This window comes from Protopterus annectens, chromosome 2.part0 (genome assembly GCF_019279795.1).
Source record: "Protopterus annectens isolate FY-2018-M chromosome 2.part0, PAN1.0, whole genome shotgun sequence".
Lineage (NCBI taxonomy): Eukaryota > Metazoa > Chordata > Ceratodontiformes > Protopteridae > Protopterus > Protopterus annectens.
Window position 1 is genome coordinate 1,775,944,896 of NC_056728.1, and position 24,364 is coordinate 1,775,969,259.

At 41.6% G+C, this 24,364-nt stretch overlaps 1 protein-coding gene across 1 annotated transcript in view; it reads left to right on the forward strand.

Moving 5' to 3' along the window:
* The window catches only part of VWA5B1 (von Willebrand factor A domain containing 5B1), a 1,382,556-nt gene that overhangs the window by 1,173,082 nt on the left and 185,110 nt on the right, over positions 1-24,364 (forward strand). The window contains exon 12 of the mRNA XM_044060446.1: positions 20,492-20,606. Coding sequence (XP_043916381.1) covers positions 20,492-20,606 — 115 coding nt within the window. The remainder of the gene's footprint in view (positions 1-20,491; positions 20,607-24,364) is intronic.

Below are 24,364 nucleotides of genomic sequence, written 5' to 3' on the forward strand. Positions count from 1 at the left end.
TCATTGACTCTTGTTATCTTTCCTCTTTGGGATAGAAAACTGGTTAAAATCTTAATACAGTAATAATAGGGCACAACATTAATATCATTATTAATAGTAATATCACTATTGCTATGAATATTTATAATACAATATAGTATAATAATATTTAATAGTGTGTTAATATTTAGCACCTAATTTATGAAACATTTCCTAAAATATAAATTATAACTTTTCTGCCACAGCAGGGCTAGCCACCTTTGTTCACAATGTGAACATTGGCTCTAGATGATTGTCACTGTTCAAGTGACTCCCTGATCTCATGTTCATTCCATCATCCACTAATTCTCTTAATTTTTTCAACACAACTGCCAACAATCATGTACTACCTTGTTACTTCCAAACGTAATAAATAACAAGTCCATAAATTTCAAATTAAAGTTTTGCCACTCTAACTGCACTTCGAAAACATTCAAAAACATTTGCAGTTGTTTTTATTTAATCCTAAATCATCTTCATGTAACAAACCTTTAAGCATATGCAAAGGTTGTCTTAATGTTTTGTTTCCATTAAAAGAAAAATGTCATCCACATAATTAAATGTCATAGAAATCATAATCATGCACTTATTCTGAACTTCCCATTCTAACCCATTCGCCCTCTTTTTAAATTCTGTAATTATTGCATTAATGAATAGTTTGAAAATGGCATAGCCTTGCCTTACTCCATTCCTCATCAGAATCTTTTTTCTCATACATCCATTGAACCCTAAACATAGCAATATGAGATAAATTGTCAATTGCCTTTTAAATATCCTCAGCAATCAAACTGCCTTGCCCAGTCACCATAATATTTTAAATTTTTTCTCACAGCATTAACAGCAACTGCCAAATATTCTTCCTTCTTACTCCTATTTACACATCTGCCCCTAGCAACATACAACTTGCAGCCTTTGAGATCTGATGAGAGTTGTTTGGACCCTCTCACTCCTGAGGCTAATGGGCAGACTAGTGCTGATATTTCAGCACAGAGAACTCTGAGGCATTTTGAATAATTTAATACTGCTTCTAGAGATATGGATACCTCTAATAAGGTACAATCTACTATGGTACAGCCTTTTTTAAAGCTGCAGTTGCCTGAACCAGTGAACTTGTTAAAGCAGGAAGTAAGAGGTTGTTCTAAAAGCAGGAACAGACAAGGTCATAAAAGGCAACAAATTTTGGGTCAGTTAGAGCTTGCCCCACTGGTACAGCAGAAAATACAAAAGGTTTGATCATTATTATTTCATCAGCTATATTAAATGAATTAGATTGTGAAATGTTGAATCTTGGACTTTCTTTTGTTCCTACTCAGAACTCAAGCTTAGTTGATGTGCTGCTTGATTTTAGTTTGTTTGTTCATAATATTTCTTTGAAATTAATGTTTGGAGGACATACTGTTTCAGCTTATTTGAGAAAACCTAGTGAACTTATACCAGTGAACCCCCTGCTACTTGAAGCTTTTAGCAAGCTATGTGAGGATAATATTAAAATTTGATTTCTTTAGAGAAGAGTATCCTCTTATCCTGACTATTTATGGTCTCCCCAAAGTACATAAAAACCTCAGTAAACCTCCTATCCAAACAACTGTGTCTGAGAGAGGTTGGGTCAAAAATCCCCTCTCTATTTTTGTTGAAAAACAACCAGGTTCTTTGGTAAATACTGTAGAGATGGTTTTGAAGGATACCAAACACTTTCTGAAAAGACTAGGTGAGTGGTCTACTAATACTTCCCATGGTGAGTTTTTATTTGTCACTATGGATATTGTTTCTCTTTTTACAGTAATTCCAAATTTAGTGGGGATTGAATATATTATATGCTTTCTAAATGAGCACTCTGCATATTCTATGCAGAAGGGAGAATTAATATGTTCCTTATTAGATGTTATTTCATGTAGTAATGTATTTTATTTTCCAGGTGATTATTATATTCAGAATGCAGGGGTAGTTACGGGCACCAGTTGTGCCAACAGCTACACTAATTTAATACTAACACATTGGGAGAAGCAGTATGTTTTTAATGATTGCAATTCTTTTCATAATTTCGTTTTATATTATGTACATTTTGTTGATGACATGTTTTACATTTGGGCGGGCTCTACTGAAGAGTTAGATCATTTTTTTTTTGCTTATTTACATACGGCAACTGATTTTCTTTGGTTTGCCCACAACTGCTCGAATGATTCTATAGATTTTTTTGGATGTTTCTATCTCGATCTGTGGCAATGGTTTTAATACAAACATTTATAAAAAATCATGCAAAGGTTAATAACAAGTTAAGTGCAAAAAATATACATCCTAAGAGGGTTAAAGCAAATGCTATGAAGGGTCAGTTCTTTAGGAATGCCTGACATCATACTAAAGACAAGCTCAGGACATGGACTGAAGCTCCAAAGCTGGTAGCATCTCCATATTTATAAAGTATATGCACACCTCCAGACTAGTAGTCCAGCATAACACATCGGAGATACTTCAGGTACAACTAACAGTGAGTAAGATGGCAATTCAAGTTGTAGCCTGCTATAGGTCCCCAACTATGTCCCAAGACTCTCACTCCACATTCCTAAGCACCCTGGAAACTATTAGGGTACAACCAAACACCATAACATCCTGGGTGACTTCAACTACCCCTCCATCAACTGGGAAAACTACTCATGCACTAATACACTTGCCCAGTGCTTCCTGGAATTCATTAATTCCAATGTGCTGGACCAGCTCATTCTTACCCCCACTAGAGGAAGCAACATCGTTGACCTGGTTATTACTAACATGGGTAACCATTGCTCAACACCAATAATCAATTTCTCCCTGGTTAGATCTGACCACAAACTTATTACCATGGAAATCCACATCTCACCCACACCACCAGCAAAGGTAACCACCATGACAAACTTTTCCAAAGCTGACTTCGGGCTCCTAAAAACAGAGGTGGCTAACTTCACGGCACCCATGCAAATAGAAAATAGGTGCATGACTGCCAAATCATACACAGATGCACTGTACGAACACGTATATAAATGCATGGAACTAGCCATACCCAACAGAACCAAGATGCTCTCCTCCAAAAAAAAGAAGACAATCTGGTAGTCCCCTGCCATTAACAAACTCTACAACAGAAGAAAGAAACTGTTGCAGAAAAAGGTGAAGTCCCAAGACTGGAAAAACTCCCTTATTAGCCTCAACAAAAAGTTGATATCCCTCATCAAAACCTCTAAAGCTGGGTATGAAGGCAGAATTGCGGCAGACACTAAAAACAACCACAAAGCCTTCTACAGTTATATCAAGAATCTCCATGGCAATACCCAGATTTTCTATGAGTTACTGCACAATGGTACCTCCTATACTGAGCCAACAGATATTGCCAACATACTGGCCACAGATTCAATGCCAGCTTTACCCCTCCCCCCCAAAGGACCAATCATAATACCGGAAGAATGCCAGGCACCCAGCATTACTGTAGCACAGGTTAAAGCTGCATTATCCAAGGTCAAGAATACAGCTTCCATGGGACCCAACAATATCCCTGGCTGTGTTCTGTATGAACTACAACATGAACTGGTACCACAACTGTGTGCCCTGTTCAATCATAGCCTCACCTCAGGCTTTGTCCCTACAGAATGGAGCACTGCTACAGTATTCCCACTCTATAAAGGGGGAGCAACTACCGACCCTGGGAACTATTGCCCCATTAGCCTGACAAGTCTGATATGTTAGGCTATGGAGTGCATCATCATGGACCTAATTAACAAGGATATAGGGAGTCTCCAAACACTGGATCCCACGCAATTTGGTTTTGTGAAGGGTAGATAATGCCTGCTCAACCTGGTTGACTTCTTTGAGTCAGTCACCAAAGCTGTGGATGAGGGCAAGGCAGTTCATACAGCCTACCTCAATCTTGCCAAGGCCTTTGATACCATTCCCCACTCAGGAATTATTAATAGACTCATCAAACTAGGCATCGACCCGTATATCACTAGGTGGGTTGCAAATTGGCTCACAAATAGAACCCGCAGTGTGAAAGTAGCAGACTCCAAGTCAGACTGCTGACAGTCACAAATGGAGTCCCACAGGAATTGGTCCTGGGTCCTCTCATGTTTGGCATCTACTTCTCTGAAGTTAAGGCCAACACGGAGAGACTCCAACTGATCAAGTTTGCAGATGATTGCAAGCCGGGAGCCATTTTTAACTGACCAAGTGATGTAGGCATCCTACAGAAAGGCCTCACTGAGACCAACAATTGGTGTCGAAACCATGACCTTAAGCTTAATGCCAAAAAATGCATCTCCATTCCCTTTGGGAAAAACTCAGTTCTCACTAATCATCACATTGATGGTAGCCCACTGAACACTGAAGGCATTATAAGAGATCTGGGGACACAGGTTGACAGCAACCTCTCCTTCAACCACCACATTGCCAATGTGGTCAGAAAGTCCTTCTCTGTGGCACATCTCATTATCAAGGCTTTTGCATTCAGGATGAAAGAGTTCTTCATTTCTCTCTACTCTTTCCTCATTAGACCAATCATCGAGTATAATGCCCCATTTAGCATGTACCTCACTAAACACCTGCAACAGCTGGAAAATCCACAAAAGTACCTCACAAAGAGGATCCTAGACCTTAAACACATGCCCTACATGGACAGACTCAAAAAACTCCAGCTTTTCTCTGTCTCATATTGTCTATTAAGAGGCAATCTCTGCTTGACTTACAAAGCCATGTCTGACCCAGCCCTGTTAGAAATGTTTCACCTAAAGAAATCCCAATCCCTCCATACCACATGCTCCAGGGACCTCAACCTCATTACCACAATCAACAGAACACGCTGGAGGGTTAGGTTCATAACCCAGATACTGCCCATGCTCTGGAATAGACTTCCCATACATGTCAAGCAGAGTACTTCACTGGCCCTTTTCAAGAGAAATCTTGATGAGTGAATGGGAAATAGAACGTTCACCCCGGGTATCACTCCAGTTGCTGTACTTGATAGATGCACTGGGAACTAACGGTAGCATGATACCAGGGCACTTCTATGTGCTAGGCTTGTAAAGGTTCCAGGGCCATTGGCCTAGTACACACCTATGAACCTATGAAATGCATGAGGCTTTTGATGTCTTAACTGAAGAGTTTAGACAGAGAGGATACTGTGACTCTGATATTTTACAGATGCAAATTGATGTGGTTACCTTTAGACAAGATAGAGCCAGACCATTCTTTGATACCAATAATATGGAATCTGGCAATTATAGAGACAACTCTAAGAATGAACATAGGATGTGTCTAACTTATTCCAGTGATGTAACGCCAGTGTGTGAAATAGTTAAGAAACACTGGGATATTCTTATGTCTGTCAATAAGTGCAGGAATGTGCTTGATACTCAACCACGTTTTGTGTTCAGAAATGCCCCTTTACTTAAACTGCTCTGCGATAAACCATTAAATATAAGGAATGATTTGAGTAATAGAATAGGTAAGAAAGGGACTTTTTCCTGTAACAGATGTAACGTTTGTAGATATATTAGTACTAATGGTTTATTTGTGCATCCAATTTCCCATGGGGTTTTTTGAGTTTAACTTATTTGCGAATTGTAGCACACAGAATTTAATATATTTTGCTATCTGTCAAACCTGTAGTTGTTACTGTGCGGGAAAAACTAACAGCTACCTTAGAGACTGAATCAAGGAACACCTTTACAATATTAATAGGCAAGATATGAAGAATGTTTTAGCAATGCATGTTGTTAAGGAAGTGGCAGGTCACAGTTTTAAATTCATGGTTATTGAGAAGTTACTTGTCACAGATAGAGGGGGAGATGTTAAAGTTCAAACAGAGAGGTTAGACACAAAATTGATTCTCAGACTTGCTGCACATAAGGAAAAAGGATTAAATGACTTTGTGCCATTAAAACCTGTGCTTAAATTAAGATTGTTGAAACAACGTTTGATTACTTAATGTATATATACCTACTTGGTCTGATGAATTTTAGATCTGAAGAAGCACTGCTTACTAGTGTGAAAGCGTTCATCTTTTGATACGTATTTTTTAGTTTATTTATTAAAGTGTTACCTCTTCAGCCAGCTTCTGTGGTTTTAGTGAATACTCACTGTTTGCCTGAAGCGCTCCTATCTTGCTTGTCTTAGTCTTATTTTTAATAATGCAATGTGATCTTTAACATGAGTCTTACATAAGTTTTGACAACTGTGTATTTTAATATTTCATATGTTATCAAGAATAATTCCTGTACAAGTAGTTTTCCCTTTTTTGGTTTATATACATATATATTTACACACACACACACACACACACACACACACACACACACACACACACACACACACACACACAGATATATATATATATATATATATATATATACCAACAGCTGAACCAAGCCACCACAAACTATGAAAACAAACACATGACAGGAAAAGTGGTTTGCCCTTTTCCTGTCATGTGTGTATACACACATATATATATATATATATATATATATATATATATATATATATATATATATATATTTAGATGGTTTACATTCATTTGATCAAGCGCACAATGCTGAACAGTCGGAATGTTGTAAAAAACACCAAATTCGACATTTCAGACAGCTCTACCACCTAAATGAGTGCTACCATGGGTCAAAAAGGGGGTGATATTTTGTGATTCGCAACTCTTGCAATCACTTTTTTGAGATTTTGCCGCACTGCTTTTGACAATACCCGATCGACCATCCACCGGCTGATCAAATGTATGTATACCTATAAATATATATATATATATATATATATATATATATATATATATATATATATATATCTATATATATAGATAGATAGATATATATATATTTTGCATTCTTTTTCCTCCCCTGTACACTATGTCAATGTTGGGTCTACTGGCCACTCCAGTCATCCCTGGATAATTACTGAATTGGAAACCAAGACCATAAATAAATGCATTTATCCTTAGGACTTCCTTGGGGGTCATTGCAGTCCTACCATCAACTAGTGGTGGGGGTGGGTTCTACTTTAATCCTATCCAATTTCTAGTTTGTGCCACCAGATGGTGGGGCTGGAGTGTGCTTACAAATTAGATATCCCTGTAGGAAATCACCCTGCAAAACTTGCTGTTATAGTTCAGATGTAATCCAGAGATAACAACTATGGAAAGTGTCTGGATGGCACACAGACACATTATAAAAAGTCCCCTGTGTATTGCACAACACCTGACAGTTGGTGGAGTAGAATTCTTTCTTGTTAACATATTGGATACCTTGTGGACCAGATGGGGCCCTGCTAGCAATGTTGCTGCCATCATTGGCCCCTAGAACTTTGGAGAATGGGCTATTTCATAGAATGGGGGTTCATGGGAACCATGTATCCTCTTCCACATGGTGCAGCATGATATCAAAAAAGTATTGTAAGAATCATGTGTCACATGCCTATGAAATCCCTAATCTGTCCCATAATGGTCACTGGAAAGTTCCTGCATCTAGGATGGCTAATGTTATACAGACCTTAGCGTCCACAGGGATAGATATTCCATGCAACTCATGTATTCTTTTCAGGATGGCGCATGTCTGCAAACTCCACTATGGTGTAGCTGTGACAACAGTAGCATTCAGCTATGTCCATGTCATAGAAATGATGACATCTGTGATGTAGAGAGTAGCAGTATGAAATGCTATGGACAGTGGCTGAAAGAACAGCTACTGTTGCATTATTCAACTGATACAACTACTATTCTTATCATCTTAGAGCAATTCGTTTGTCTGTCCACTGGGAAATGATGGTGTGCAGACTCACTACTTGTTCTTGCTCATCACACAATTTTTATACATTTCTTATTCACTCTGGCATGTTGTTTATTCTTATTTCCATTCACGAATGTGTCTCATTTCCATAATACTGCATATCTGCATATAAATATATGGTCATTTGCATGTGGTCTATACACACTGAGCAGAGTGGAGGAGGGGCGTTGACTACAACTCAGAGCTGAGATATACAAGTATCCTGTTTTTTTGGATTATTTATACTGAGTATTGTTTCTAGCAATTTATATATAGCACTTTATGTTAAGTTGTCTATCTCGCCTTCATTCTTGCTGGATGGGTTCGGAGCCGACCTCGGCTCCCACTCGGCCACTCTAAAGCTCGAGAGTTGGTTCCACCGGCTCGAGGCTCCCCTTATATCCCACAATGCTAGGCGAGAGTTACCTCAGATCTCGTTTGCCGCTACAGCGATCGAGGTGTTGGTTTTCTACCGGCTTCTTGGTAAGTGACTTTCTAGTAAAGTTAGTGTACTTAAACCCATTTAGTTTTAATTCTAATACTTGTTTCCCTTAGTTTAGTGGAATTCTACTCCCTTTTCTCTCAAAATCCAATTTTTTTCTCACAAGAACTTATAAGTTCTTCCCTCGGGCCTTCAGGCCTTCTTTCCCATTCCCTAGTGAGTGTGTGTGCTGTTTCTCTTAATTTAAAACCTTGTTGGTTGTTTTATTTTTTGAGTTTAAAATAAGGTAGGGTGTAATCAGGGTGTTTGACTGTGTGTGTGTGATTACACTTTATAAAATGTCTAAAGAATCAAAGGTCTCAGGCTTCAAGAAGTGTGACGAGTGCTGTCAGAAAATGTCTCTGACAGACGGTCACACTTCTTGTGTCTACTGCCTGGGACCTTTGCACCTGCAGGACTCCTGTGCTGTTTGCCATGGCTTCAGTTCCAGGGTCCTGCAGGAAAGAAAAAACAAATTGATTCTAAGAGGTTTACTCAAGCCTGAGGACTCCCTTACTGTCTCTTCGGGAAGCCCTCCAAGGCTTCTAGGTCCTCGCCTCCAGCTACTGAGCCGAGAACTAAGGCTGCTAAACCTCCGTCTTCATCGGCTCCGGCTGGAGCCGATGAGTCTCAATCCACAGTTTCTGTGGTTCCTCGGCTCGGCTGGAGCCGAGGTATTAAGTTCCTGTCGGCTCCGACCAGATCTTCGGAGCCGACATCTAGGAAGAGGTCTAGGTCACCATCCCTTGGCTCCGTTCATTCGGCTCCAGCATCTCCTCTGCTGTCTGAACGGAGCCATAAATCTCACTCCTCTAGGTCATCGAGGCTGTCAGATCATGACCTTCAGAGGGTAGTGAGTCGACTTCTTAAGTCCGAGGCACTAGCCCAAATGCTTCAGAGCCCGACTCATCAGTCGATGCCTGCCCCTGTCCATCACTATGTTCTTCCTCCGACTCAGTTGAGCTCGGAGCCGGGTCGTTTCGTAACCGAGACTGTGGTAGCATCGGAGCCGATACAATTGTCTTCGGCTCCATCGTCTGCTCCGATTTCTTCCTTGGAAGAATCTCGGCGCCGGACTTCCATTGTCGGCTCCGAGGGGGTGAGTGGCATCGGACCATTGTCCGACCCCGCTCTCCCTCTCGGGGCTTCGGCTCTGGTAAGTTCGGCTCAGACATCGGCCTCGGAGCCATCACTGTCGGTGCCGAGGGAGGTTTTTAGCTTTTCGGAGCGGGGACCTCTGGCTCTGCCTGACAGGGGTGCGTTCGAGGTCATGCGGAGTGTGTTAGAACCTGGTTCTACCCCACAGTCGGCTCCGTCTGCCCCCCCCCCTCTTCGGTGCCTCAGGTCAAGTCGACTCACTCCCTCATCCCGGACCGCAGAGAGCCAGCTCCTCAGGAATTCCCTGCGGGGATCTCATCCTCTTCCGAGGCCTCTCCTGTTTTGACAGAAGAGCCCCCTCGGAAGAGAAAGTGTAAGAGGAAACACATAGACTCACCTAAGTCCGTCACCTCTGACACAGATTTAGAGGATTCCGAGGGTTCCCCCCGTTCCCCTTCTGAAGATGTCTCCTTTGCAGACATTCTGGAGATCCTTAAGCAGAGGGGAAATTGGCCAGCCCTCAACCCTTCGGAGGATGAATCTGTGTACCTTGAGGCGTTTGGCTCTCGTCCTTCCACCTCCTGGGTGTCTCCCTTGACCCCCTCATGCAGGTGGTAGCAAAAGGCATGGACGGCTCCTGATTCGGTGGACCCCACTCCCAGGAGACCCTCAAAATTCATAACAGCACCAGCAGATAAACAGTTTTTGACAAAAGGAGTTTCTGTGGATGCTATGGTGGTTGCTGCTGCCACTAAGAAGGAACTAGCTGATCCTTCAGTGCCTGTCCATCCACCTAACAAGGAATCTAGGTCTATGGACAGGTACGGGAAGCGGATGTTCTCATCAGCGACATTTGCAATGCGTTCGCTGAACTATCTATGCCATTTTACTCGTCTTCAAAGGGACTTGATCAAAGAAGCGAGTGACATGTTGAAGGATCCTATCACTGCGGGTTTTCAAGATAAGATGAACACTCAGCTGGCTACCCTGAACTCCATAGCCAACTCCTCCATGCGCCTCCTCTCTTATGTGGCTGATGGAGCGATCAGGGCCGCAGGGACAGGTGTGGCCTTATGTAGGCATGCCTGGATGCGGCTATGCAACTTTGCGGACCCCTTTAAAACGTCTTTCACTAATTCCCCATTCGATGGATCATCTCTCTTTGGTCCTCAAGTGAAAGAAACCTTGACTAGGTGCGAGACTGATGGCAAGACTCTTTCTGCCGCCGAGTCCGTTTTCTACCCCTTCTAGGCCTTACCCCAAGGGTCAGAAAAGTGGAAAAATGTGGTTCCAAAACAATCTCAAGGGTCTTCGCCTGACGACAGAGTCGGTTCCCGCCAGAGGCAGAGGCGGAATAACAATGGTAGACGCCGCCCTAGAGGCAGGGGGTCCGCAGAACCAGGGCAATCGAGAAGCCTTCTCGATAAACCCTTTCAGCATCCCTGAGGTGTTGCCCGACTGCCCATCTTCGGAGGCAGTCGGGGGAAGATTGTCACTGTACCCAGAAGCCTGGCTATCCCTGACTCAAGACAAATGGGTACAGTCTATCATTTCCGAAGGCTATTCCATTCCCTTTCTTCGCATTCCAAACCAATCAAAAAAATCCCTTCCAGATGTTCCACCCGCTCAAAGGGATCTAGCGGCTTTGGAAATTTCAAAGCTGCTGGCGAAAAGAGCAATTCAGCCAGTTCCAGCAGACCAGCAAGGACTCGGAATCTACTCAAGGTTCTTTTTAGTTCCAAAGAAAACAGGGGACTGGAGACCAATTTTGGATCTCAGTATCTTGAACATATCAGTCAAGAAAACAAGATTTCGGATGGTCACGCTGCAGTCCATCCTTCCCCTATTGGGAAAAGGAAACTGGATGTGCTCTATAGACCTTCAGGATGCGTACTATCACATAAAAATGAACAGACGCTCCAGAAGATTCCTCCGCTTCAGGCTGGGAACCAGTCATTTTCAATTCAGGGCCCTGCCCTTTGGTCTCACCACTGCCCCGGTGTTTACCAAATGCATGGCAGTGGTAGCTTCTCACCTGAGACGACAAGGATTCCAGGTGTTTCCATATTTGGACGACTGGCTCCTCACAGCTCCCACCAAGCATCTTCTTCTAATGGCCAGGGATTACACCTTTCGCATTTGTCAAAAGTTAGGCATTTCAATAAATTGCGAAAAGTCTGTTTTGTCGCCTTGTCGTACTATTACCTTCATAGGCACAAATCTAGACACAGTCGACATGTCTGCGAGACTAACAGATCAGAGAATAGCAGACATACACAAACTGGTCTCATTCCTCTTCAGCAACAACAGAATCAAAGCCAGGTTAGTTCTGAAAGTGTTGGGAATTATGGCGGCTGCCATACCTCTGCTTCCATTAGCCAGATTCCACATGAGAATCCTTCAATGGATGCTCTTTACACAATGGTCATTCCAGCAACTTCCGATGTCCCACACCATTATGATTACGCAGACATGCAGAAATCATCTCCTGTGGTGGATGTCTTCCCCTCAGCTCTTATTGGGAAGACCCTTTGTTCCTTCCTCCGGTTGCTACTCTGACAACGGACGCCTCCCTGATCGGGTGGGGGGGGCATTATCAGGGCAGGACTGTCCAGGGCACATGGCAACCAGACGAATGCCACTTGCACATAAATGTTCTGGAGATGAGAGCAGTGCTTTTAGCGTTGCAAGCCCTTCAAGACTCTCTTCCTTTGGGAACGATTGCAATCCAGACAGACAACATGTCTGTAGTGTGGTATATCAACAAACAAGGCGGAACCAGGTCCTACCCCCTGTGTCGAGAAGCACTCAGACTGTGGCAATGGGCGATTTCTTCTCAGCGGTTTCTGATAGCAATGCACATCCCCGGGAAGTCAAATCTAATCGCGGACAAGTTGAGCAGAGCTATCCTCATGCCTCACGAGTGGTCTCTGAAAGATTCTGTTGTGAGAGAAATTTTTCTCAAGTGGGGTCAGCCTTGCTGCGACCTTTTTGCTACTCCCCAAAACAGCAAGTGCAGAGATTATTTCACACTATTCCCTTTACCAGGCCAGCCCAGCAGAGACGCTCTAGTCCAAGTTTGGCCCCGGGGACTTCTGTATGCATTTCCTCCCTTCCCACTAATCTCTCAAGTGATACAGAAAGCTATCACTCAGAAGGCCTCGTTGATCCTCATTGCTCCTTATTGGCCTCGACAGGTTTGGTTCCCCTTTCTACATCATTTCCTGTTGGAGCGACCTTGGCATCTGGACCTAGCTCCAGATCTTTTGATCCATCAGTCGGGTCAGTTTCATCGCTCCCTTCCCTCTCTGAACCTCACTGCTTGGTTCCTCCAGTTCCAACCTTAGCCAGGCTTCCTCAATTATCTCACTCTGTTCGAGATATTTTGATAGCTTCCCATAAATCTTCCACTCGAAGATATATTTGAGTAAGTGGAAACGCTTCACATATTGGGCTCAAGGAAGGGACATAGATCCTTTCACTGCTTCCATCCAAATGGTCCTTGATTTTCTAGCTGAACTCTTCCATGCAGGTTCATCTCCTTCTACTCTTAAAGTTCAATTGGCAGCTATTTCTAACTTTCATGTGGGTATTTCAGAGTCTGCCATAATGTCCCACAAGCTTTGCAAAGCCTTTTTGAAAGGAGTTTTTCTACTCAGACCTCCTATAAGAAATCCTCCTCCTCCTTGGGACCTAAATTTAGTTCTTAGTTCCTTAATTCTTTCCCCTTTCGAACCTGCAGCCTCCTGTTCTTTAAAATTGCTATCATGGAAAACTCTTTCTGGTAGCTATTACTTCAGCTAGAAGAGTTTCGGAACTTCATGCACTCAGCTGTCGACCTCCTTATCTGTTGTTCCATAAGGACAGGGTATCCTTACGAACCAACCCGTCCTTTTTGCCTAAGGTAGCCTCGACGTCTAATCTAAATCAAAGCATTGACCTCCTGTGTTTTTCCAGAATATTCCAATAGGTCTGAACAAAAATTACACTGGCTAGATGTTCATCGTCAGTTAAGGTACTATTTGGATAGAACAAAACAATTCAGAAAATCTGACCAGCTGTTTGTCTCCTATGCAGAAGGCAGGAAGGGATTTTCAGTTTCAAAGGTATCATTATCTAGATGGCTAACATCTCTGATTTCCCTTGTTTATGAAATTAGACACCAAAAGCTGCCTAACAAACCTAAGGCCCATTCCACCAGAGCTTTGGCTACTTCCATAGCCTTCCAAGACAGACTGCCTATTGACACCATTTGTGCAGCGGCTACTTGGGCTACTCCTCACACTTTCATTTCTCATTATAAGTTGGATTTAGCTTCTAGGCATAGAGCTAACTTTGGTTCCACTGTTCTCAGGAGTCTGTTCCGTTAGGCCACCCGGGACAAGGTGCTAGGGACGCGGTCCCATCCAGCAAGAATGAAGGCGAGATAGACAACTTAACATATAGAAGTTATGTTCTTACCATAACGTTCCATGCTAGTTGTCTTCTTCGCCTTCTTCTTCCCCACCCTCCTTCCCCCTGGCCTGGACAGACCTAGAGGAGTTGTGATTGTGACCTCTCTTTCTACCACCTCTTTACTTAGGCATATGCTGCTTTGCATATTTCCTGAATCAGGATGTAGGTCACCCTTCTTTCTCCCTGTTGTTAGAGGTGGACTCTGTTTATAGTTATTCTGTTACTATTATAAGCTGGGGTTAGCTTACAAATGAGATCTGAGGTAACTCTCACCTAGCATTGTGGGATATAAGGGGAGCCTCGAGCCGGTGGAACCAACTCTCGAGCTTTAGAGTGGCCGAGTCGGAGCCGAGGTCGGCTCCGAACCCATCCAGCAAGAAGAAGGCGAGAAGAAGACAACTAACATGGAACGTTATGGTAAGAACATAACTTCTATTTATTGCCTGCTGCATAGTTTTTAGTGCATTTTATTGCTATTAACTAATCTGCATGGGTAACTGATATGTTTGCAGTTAAAAACATTCTGTAGAGTCTCTTTTCTTCTTTATCTGTTTATACACTTTCATGTTGTGGCTTTCTGTAGTGTTTACTGTCTGTAGGCTAATAGCTTTAGTATTGGTCCCCACCCTCTGTCCCTGTTTGTGTCTTGTTGTTATACTTGGTGGCTTTGCAGTTGCCCTCCCCTACTGTAAATCTGATCTGGGACACTCCTCCCAGTCTAGTGTCATTAACTCATTGTACCTAATACAGAGAGAACATATGAGAGGGCCTTCTGTTTCTCCTTTTTCCCTTTCAAAAAAAAAATTGCATGAATCTCCTTGTGTTCTGACTGTGCTTCTCAAATATTTTGGAAATATAGGGTATATTTTAGAGCATTTATTATAACTGTAATTGCCTTAATATTGCTACAACTCAAGTGCTCTAGGTTGCACTGCATCTGAATTGTTTGTGTGTTTTAGCTGCTTTTATGTATATATAGACTTCTCTGTATATGTAGACTAGCTACTTATTCTACTGTATTACTGCCTCTTAAATCGTTTTTTCAGTTGTGCTCTTGCCTTGCTTCATTTAAAAAGTTTTAAATTGCTAATTTTGTAGAGTTTTAATAGCATTTACTGTTTAGGACTACACACTCAAGTGTGTTAGCCTTTCCTGTGTTTATTTACTGTATTATTGCATTGTTTAGCCTGTTTCAACAAAAAAATACTATCTTGTTTGCTCGTTTCCCACCTTTCCTAGCCAGTCCATATCCCAGACTTTGCTTGTCTCAGGACTTTATTTTCTGTGTTCAGAGCTATCCAGACCTTGCTGTGGTAGAGGGAAGTCCTACTACTTACCAGTGGGAGTGGTGAGCATTGTACTGCCTATCTAACGCAAGAGGAGTGGTTTCCAGCTCTGAAATTTTAATTATATTAGCTTTTTTGGGCTGATTTCTATCCCTTTCAACTTTCTGGCTTAAAAACGTGTGTGTTTGCACATTTTTTGCATTGTGCAGCACTGCAAGGCTACAGTTAAACTACTCCAGGTGCCAGAAAGTCTGCGCTTCAAATTTTCCCTTAGAAGTAGCTGGTTTCTCAGTAGTAACACTAAAATCTGAACCCGTGATTAGCGCTTGCTCTAGAACCTGCTGGAAAGCACTAAGAAGCCTGAAACTGATACAAGCACTCAACTCTTCTTGTCAATAAGGAGAAATTAATCCTAGGTACTAAACAGCCTATAATTGCAAAGTACCTTGCAAAGGTAAGGGAAAACAGCTCTTAAACTTTACAAAAAAGCATCTAAACAGGCATGTCCAAGGGTCAGCTTCCAGTGATTTCTCCTGTCCACTTGGTGAATCTGGGCATACTGGGGCAATGCGGCAACTGCCTCATGTACACAGACCATCCTCTCCTCCTACCACCCAACACTATAACCTGCGAGAGATGCACTTACATAGCCAAACTGGAAGCCAAGCTCTCTCTGGCCAAGATTGTGCTAGACAGACAAGAGGAGAAGGTTAACACCTGCACTACATCTCTAGCAACTCATAGCCCTTCAAAACCCACACCATCAACACCCACACATAGCAACACTAAACCCACACATGCAGAGGCCCTTAACATTAACCTGCCCAAGCAACAAGGACCTCCGAAGCTGAAATGCAAATAAACACCAGTCACAACCAAAGTGACACATAGCTTACAACACCAGCATGCCACCCAACAACAGCCCCTAAGGCAAGACAATGTACCCAACACTTTAGTCATAGGTGTCGCTATAGTCAGGCACACTGATGTCCCATTCACCAGGCTGAATAAGGAGAAAATTACATTCAGCTGCCTGTCGGGTGCCAGGATCTGCCACATAATGCATGCACTCAAGTCACTCCACAACAAGTACAAATACGACTCTGTCATTGTCCATGCTGGAGTGAATGACTTGAGACGTACCTCCCTGGACTACATGAAATGAGACATGGAAGAGATCTTGGATCATGTGGCCCAGGCAGGTATGACCCTAGTCCTGAGTAGCATCCTGCCTTCACCCAGAATGATACCACAGTATAAGGACAAAATGATTTACTTCAACAATTGGCTAAGCTTCTGGTGTCATTCAAAGGGGATCCAGTATTTGTCTGCCTGGGAAGACATGATCGACAAACCACGATGCTTTGCCAGAGATGGTCCGCACCTATCACCCCTGGGATTCAGGTTACTGGCTAAAGCTCTTGCCACCCCTATAGTGTCTTTTTTAGGCAAGGTTCAAAGGATAAAACCACCACTGTAACAGATACAAGCATGCAACATCTGAAGGTAATGCTACTCAATGCTAGAAGTCTAAACCTCAAAATGCACTCTCTCGAGGCACTCGTAGAAATGGAGAACATCGATATCTGTGCAGTAACTGAAACCTGGTTCAAGGCTCCAGAGAGCACCCCTGCAATACCAGGCTAAAACTCTTACCACACTTTTCGGCCACAAAACCACCTTGGAGGAGTGTCCATATTCAGCAAGGATATTCACACCTCCAGGCTAGTTGCCCAACACAATGCATCTGAAATTCTTCAGGTGCAACTAACACTAGGTAAGACTGTAATCCAAATAGTAGCTTGCTACAGATCCCCCCCATGCCCCAAGATTCTCACTACACCTTTCTAAACATACTGGAAAATATTAAGAAACAGCCAAACACCCTAATACTGGGTGATTTCAACTACCCTGCCATTTATTGGGAAAACTACTCAGGTACCAACTCCTTCTCCCAACGATTCTTGGAATTCTTAAATTTCAGCGCCCTGGATCAACTAATCCATTGTCCCACCAGGGGCTCCAATATCCTAGACCTGGTCATTACCAACATGGGATATAGATGCTCCACACCAGTGGTCACTCCCTCATTGGTCAGGTCTGACCATAAGCAAATCACCCTTGACATCCACATCCCACCCCCACCACCCCAGTAAGGAAACCTCCTTAAAAAACTTCTCCAATGCCATCTTCATGCTACTGAAATCAGAAGTGACAAACTTCACGACACCCATGCAGACGGGATCTGATAGTTCGACTGCAGAATCCTACACTAAGGCACTGTATGAGCACATCCACTCTTGCATGAATCATGCCATCCCATATAGAACCACGATGCTCTTCCCCAAAAGAAGGAAGCCAATCTAGTGGTGCCCTGCTATAAACAAACTATACAACAGAAGGAAGAAACTGTTGCAGAAAAGAGGAAAATCCCAGGATGCAAAAAAACTCCCTCACCAGCCTCAGTAAGAAGCTGAGATCCCTCATAAAATCCTCAAAAGCTAGTTACGAAAATAAAATTGCCAAAGATTCCAAAGACAACCACAAGGCATTCTATAGCTATGTCAAGAATCTAAATGGCAATGCTCAGATCTGCTCTGAGCTACAACAGAATGGCATTAAATATACTGATCTCAAGGATATTGCCAATATCCTGGCAGATCAATTTAGCGCCAACTTCACCCCCCTCTCACCCCCTAAAGGGCCCATCTCAATACCAAAAGATTGCCAATTTCCAGTAATCACGGCCACACAGGTAGAAACTGCACTCTCCAAAGCTAAGAATACAACATCCATGGGACCAGATGATATCCCAGGCTGTGTACTATACAAACTACAAAATGAACTGGCACCCCACCTAAGTGTCATGTTTAATCATAACCTCACCTCAGGCTTCGTGCCCACTGAGTGGCGCACAGCTACAGTTATCCCGCTCCACAAGGGGGGGATCCGCCTTGGATCCCGGGAACTACTGTCCCATCAGTCTGACAAGACTGATATGCAAGGGCATGGAACGCATTATCATGGAACTTATAAACAAAGACATTGGCAACCTTCAAACACTGGACTCCACCCAGTTTGGTTTTGTGAAGGGCTGATCTTGTCTCCTGAATCTGATTGACTTCTTCAAATCAGTCTCCGGAGCTATGGACGAGGGTAAGACAGTCCACACAGCCTATGTGGACCTTGCCAAGGCCTTTGACACCATTCCCCACTCTAGAATCATAGATAAACTTACTAAGCTGGGCATAAATCCCTACGTCACTCAATGGGTTGTCAACTGGCTTACTGACAGAACCCAGACTGTAAAAGTAGCTGACTCCAAATCCAGCTCCAGACAAGTGACAGGTGAAGTACCTCAGGGTTCAGTCCTGGGACCACTCTTGTTTGGCATCTACTTCTCAAGTACAGGCCAACACTAAGGGACTCTGGCTAACAAAGTTTGCAGATGACTGCAAACTGGGAGCCATTATTGTATCCCCAAATGATATATATATTCTACAAAAGGGCCTTACAGAAACAGATGCCTGGTGCCAGAGCCTTGGGCTCAAGCTTAATGCCAAGAAATGTATAGTTATCCCCTTTAGAAAAAAACATGTATCCAGGAATTACCACATAGGTGTAAGGACACTAAACATCGAAAGTGTGATGAGAGACTTAGGGACACAGGTGGACAGTGGTCTCACTTTCGATAACCACATCACCATAACAGTCAGGAAATCCTTCTATGTGGCATACCTCATCACTAAAGGCTTTTCATCCAGAAAAAAGGAGGTCATTGTCCCACTGTACTCATCCCTCATTAGACCCATTATAGAGTATAATGCCCCGTTTGGTATGTACCTCATAAGACATCTGCAACAACTGGAAAGGCCACAGAAATACCTCACTAAAAGCATCACAGGCCTAAAGCAGATGCGTATGCTGACCATCTAAAAAAACTCCAGCTATACTCTGTGGCATATTGTCTACTCAGAGGCGATCTCTGTTTAACATACAAGGCCATGTCAGACCCTGAGCTGTTGGACATGCTCCACTTAAAGAAATCCCAATCCCTCAGAGCCGCATGCTCCAGGGATCTAAACCTTGTCATCACAATGAACAAAACATGCTGGAGGGATAGGTTCCTGACCCAGAGACTCCCCATACTCTGGAATAGACTGCTCATACATGTCAAGCAGAGTGCCTTATTGGCCCTCTTCAAAAGGAACCTTGACAACTGGATGGGAGATAGGAAATTCACCCCGGGGATCATGTCAGTCGCCCTGCTAGACAGGGGTCCAGAGAAGTAAATATTGTGGGAAGAAATATCCAGGGAATTGTTATGGCAAGGCTTGCATAGGCCCTAGGGCTGATAGCCTAGTACCAACCTATGAACCTATGATGTTGACCATGTTATTTTCCTTTGGAGCACAATCATGCTACATTTGTCTCTGACGTGTCCCCACTGCACTATCACTCATCATGCTGCCTCACCTTAAACAGTGCACTAATTGTTTCTGAATCCCATGGAAAGTTGCTAAAGGATTGTTTTATTCAAGCGATAACTTTCTAATAGGCAGGAGGAGCTGAGAAACTGACAACAGTTAGTCCAAAACAAAAAAGACGCCAAAGCAGGAGTCCGCCAAAATGATTGAAATATGTCGACCACAATGTAAGGGCAACTGGCAATGAGACACCAGACCCTGTTCAGCACAAATATGCACGCTAAGAAAGTTAAAATAAAATTAGTTTTAATACCAACAATCGAACAGCAGAAAGCACAACAAAGGACTAAGCGCTTTCACCAGGTAAACTGGCTTCATCAGAGTCACAGTAACACATACAGCTTGCTACTAATAAATAAACTGACAACAGTTGTACTGTGGAATAATATATGAATTTCACATGTATGATGGATAGAGACACAACAGAATAAAACAAGCAAATTTAAATCAAAATCTTTGTCTTTAAATTTAGAGTTTACAACTGTAGATTCAGTGATTTTACTCCATGAGACTCAATGATTTACAGTGTTGCTGTTGTCATTTCAAATGGTGTTGTTTCTCTGAGCCACAGCTGCTTCATGACCACCCATTTCTTTTTTTATCAGTATTGTTTCTTACAGCTGAGACTTGAGTTAGGCAGAGAGATAAACTTGACTGACAGACAGATAAGACAAGTAAAGAAAATTTTAAACAAACATTTTGAAAGTTGAATGTGATGCAATTTCTTATTTGTATAAGTTGTGTAGCATGCAATCACTGTTATCAAATTTTGCATGTTTAATTTGTTAATTATTAATACTAACACATAAATGCTCAAGGTGTATTGTTTCAGCGAGAATGTGAGAGATATGAAAATTCATTCACCCTTTTCATTTGCAGGTGCTATAGCTTTGGAATTGGGCAGAATGCTTGTAGAAGACTAGTAAAGGGACTAGCTGTTGTTTCAAAAGGAACGGCTGAGTTTCTGGTAGAGGGCGAGCGCCTGCAACCAAAGGTAATAAGGAAAAATATGCAGATTGTCCCAGTGTATCTGTCTGCATTGCTTGATTGTATTTTCTGTAAAGGTTTTAAATGCTGCTGTTGGCTAAATAAAAAAGTATAATAGTGACTTACTTCTGCCTGTTTATGATCCCTGCTTATTCCATAAACGAAAGACAGATGTATTTCTTGTTACACTGTTTTTGAGGCTTCTATTAGAGAACAGGAAGATGAGATCAAAATGGTCACTCTGTCTTGGTCAGAAAATCCTCAAAAGTTGTCAGTTACGTATAAGGTAACACAACAACTTGTAACAAGTATTTTTGAGAAGTGGTTAACCCTTGCTGCACTCCCCATGTGAAGGATACCTAAAATTATATACTACTCAACAGCCAGCACTGGAAAAGGAAGAAGCTTCCCTCCCAAAAAGTGCATAGTAGTCTCTGTCAACTGTTTCACTCTAACATGAGCAAACTAATGATTTTTTAAGTTTTAATAGCTGTTTTTGAGGGGGACTCTGGTGAGTCTGTTGGAATATGGTTGTAAAGGGATTTTTCTATGTACCTTTGGAATGATCCCACAAGTTTTCAAGGCAGGTATTTACTGTACAGGTATTCAAGTGTTAAGATAAGTCTAAAGCATTTAAAACATTAAACAAAATTTGGAAGAAGTAATCCACAGACTAGAAGCTTTATAACATTTTATTGTTATTAGCTGCTCTTCATCTCTCGTGAGTTTTTTGTTCCATTTTGTATATGCTGGTTAGATTGCTGAAAGAGGTGGCATACATGAAAGAACCCTTAGTCATGACATTAGACAAGTGGCTGAGTTGTGAAGTGATGTTGAGGAAGTTAAAAAAGTACCAAGAGGTTTTATGGCTGAGGCTCAATATGAATATGCTGCTGTAAATCAAATGCTCTGAGACCTTTAGGTACTCCAAAATAAGCTGAAGACTTAGAAAATGTTCTTTGCAGGAATGTGTGTACCATATGGGCATATCACAGTTGCTGGGAGAAAAAAAATTCAAAACTTGACTGGGACACATATTAAACAAACTAGCAGGGCACCCAAGCAATAAATATATTCAAGCAGAAAGAGCTGATTCACAAGGGAATTGACTCAGAAAGTAATTGTCAAGTTATGCAAGTTTACAGTAAAAGATTAGCTGTTCAGGAAATATAGACAACAAAGAAAACTACTGCTATGGTTGCAGTGAGTCCTAGAACAAGAAGACAATACCATATTTCTGCACTTTAGAAAGCAATCTTATAATGAGGCGTTGTGAAAGATAAGGCAGTTATGGGTGAGCATGTGGATAAACTAAGTGAAGTAGCTGGTAGTTATGAGAAATAGCAAATGCTTGGTGCTGATCTCCCTAGAAGAAGGATGGTGCTGTATAAAACAGAAGTGCTGTAAAGTTATGAGGAGAAATATGTGCAGTATTCATGCAGTGAGATAGCTGTAACATTATCAGAAGCAGATGGCAACTGATTATTTTCTCCAGCCAAAATGCCCTATAAGAAAAGTGGCAGACTAAATGGATAGTTTGGCCCATGACAGTTCTTAAAGAGCACATAACCTTGTCTTTACACATTGAGAAACCGTTTTTTAGTGCTGTTGTTTTTCTTCACTGTATTTGACCATTGAGCTGAATCCAGATCCATCCACAGGTAAATAATTACTCCACATTGCTATGTTGCACTTATCTTGAAATATACTGCTGCTATAGGTGGAAAGCCCTGATGAAAATGATCTGCAATATTTTGTGGCAGTATAGGCCTAGAGTTAAATGTAAAGTTTTAACTAGGCCCCATGACAAGGGGAGATGGTGATGCCTAACCTAGTTGACTATTATGAGGCTGCTCAACTAAGACTAGAATTCTGTTTACAAGACAAAACTTACTTTGTCAACTGGGAAGTGCTAATTTTAGATGAAAATGTAAAAATGAGACTGATGATAAATTGGCAATTTATGCGGTTTAGTCAGAAAAGGAACTGATAAGGATGACTATAGGAATCAATTGAAAAGAATGCTAAAAGAGGTTATTATAAAGAAAGTAGGCACATTGTGGGATTTATAATTAAAACCTATAGAGGAATGGAAACCGGGATCCAAAATAGATGTGCACATGACTAAAAAATGGTTGAAGAAAAACAAGAAAATACTTTTTTTTAGGAGCAACAAAGGAAGATAAAAAAATTACATGGGAAGAGATCAGAGAGGAATACGAGTTGAACAGGAATAGCCTGATGCATATATCTGGTCTTTTGAGCGTTCTGGAAAGTTATAATAGAGGAACAGTAAATGGCAAAAGTAAGCCACTTTTGATTCAAATATAACAGCAAGCAAGAGGGCAACAGAGCATGAGAAATGGAATTGTTAGCAGAATATACAAGGCTTTGTTAAAAGTAACAATTAACACATTAAGGAGTTTTTAGTAATAAGGTGAGAGAAGATGTTAAATATAACAGGCCTGGAAGAACACTGGTGGAAGATAAGTAAATTACCAGTAAGAGTGATTAAAGAAAGAAAATTTCAAACATTCAGATAGAAATAATTGCTTAAATATTTTATACCCTAATTACTCTAAACAAAATGTTCCCCATAGTTAATGCTAACTGTTGGGAGATATCAAGAGAATGTATTGAGAGATTGGAGGCATATGTTTTGGGAGTGTAGCAGTTTAAATAGTTTTCACACAGAGGTGAGTCATCTAGTTGAGAAAATATTAGGGAATATCTGGAAGAAAAATGAGGCAGAATACTTAGTAAATTATATAAGAAAGTCAATCGGCTATGCTTCTAAGAGAGAACTGTTTGCATTGCTTTGGCTACTCTCTAAAAAAAACAATAACAAGAAAATGGAAGTTATCTGAAGCCCCAACATCTGAAGAAGTAATAACATCTTCGGCAAAAGAAAGAACTACTAAAGGGGAAGACAAGTAAATCTCACAAAAATAAGTATTTATTATGAGGAATATGCCAGGGAAGATTTACTAAGAAATGTCACTAAGGAACATATAGGGCTATTGGAGTTGAAAATTGTCGCACTAAATCTTACCCAAATGAAAGGAAAATAAAGAAGTTATAGGGAAATGAAACTGATATCACAGTAAAAATCATTGTTCAAATTAGACATCTTAAGAAGATACGTTTTACACGTAGGCTCTTGCTGACCCATTATTTTGTTTAACTTAAAAAATAAGCAGCTCTACGATAATTAGATTAATAAAGAGAAAAAGGATGATTATGCATAGGTTCATAGGTAGGTACTAGGCTATTGGTCCTAGGACCTATATAAGCCTAGCCAAATGGTACCCTGGCTTTTGCCACCCAAGAAAATTATTTTTCTGTGCCACTGTCAAGCAGAGCCACAGAAGTGATCCCCAGGGTGAATTTCCTATCTCCCATCCAATCATCAAGATTTTTCTTGAAGAGTGCTAATGAGGAGCTTTGTTTGATATAGATAGGTAGTTTATTCCAGAGTATGGGAAGTTTCTGGGACAGGAATCTATCCCTCCAGCATGTTCTGTTCATTGCGGTGAGGTTGATGAACTGTGTCAATTACATCACCGTTCGCAGTTGTAGATCTCGCAGTTATGATAGAAATTATATATATATATATATATATATATATATATATATATATATATATAGAGAGATAGATATGTATATAGATATAGATATGTAGATGCAGACAGATAGAAATACAAAAGACTGCCTGTATAACTACAGCCTTAATGATTATGCCAGTAGCCATCTAGCTCCATGTGT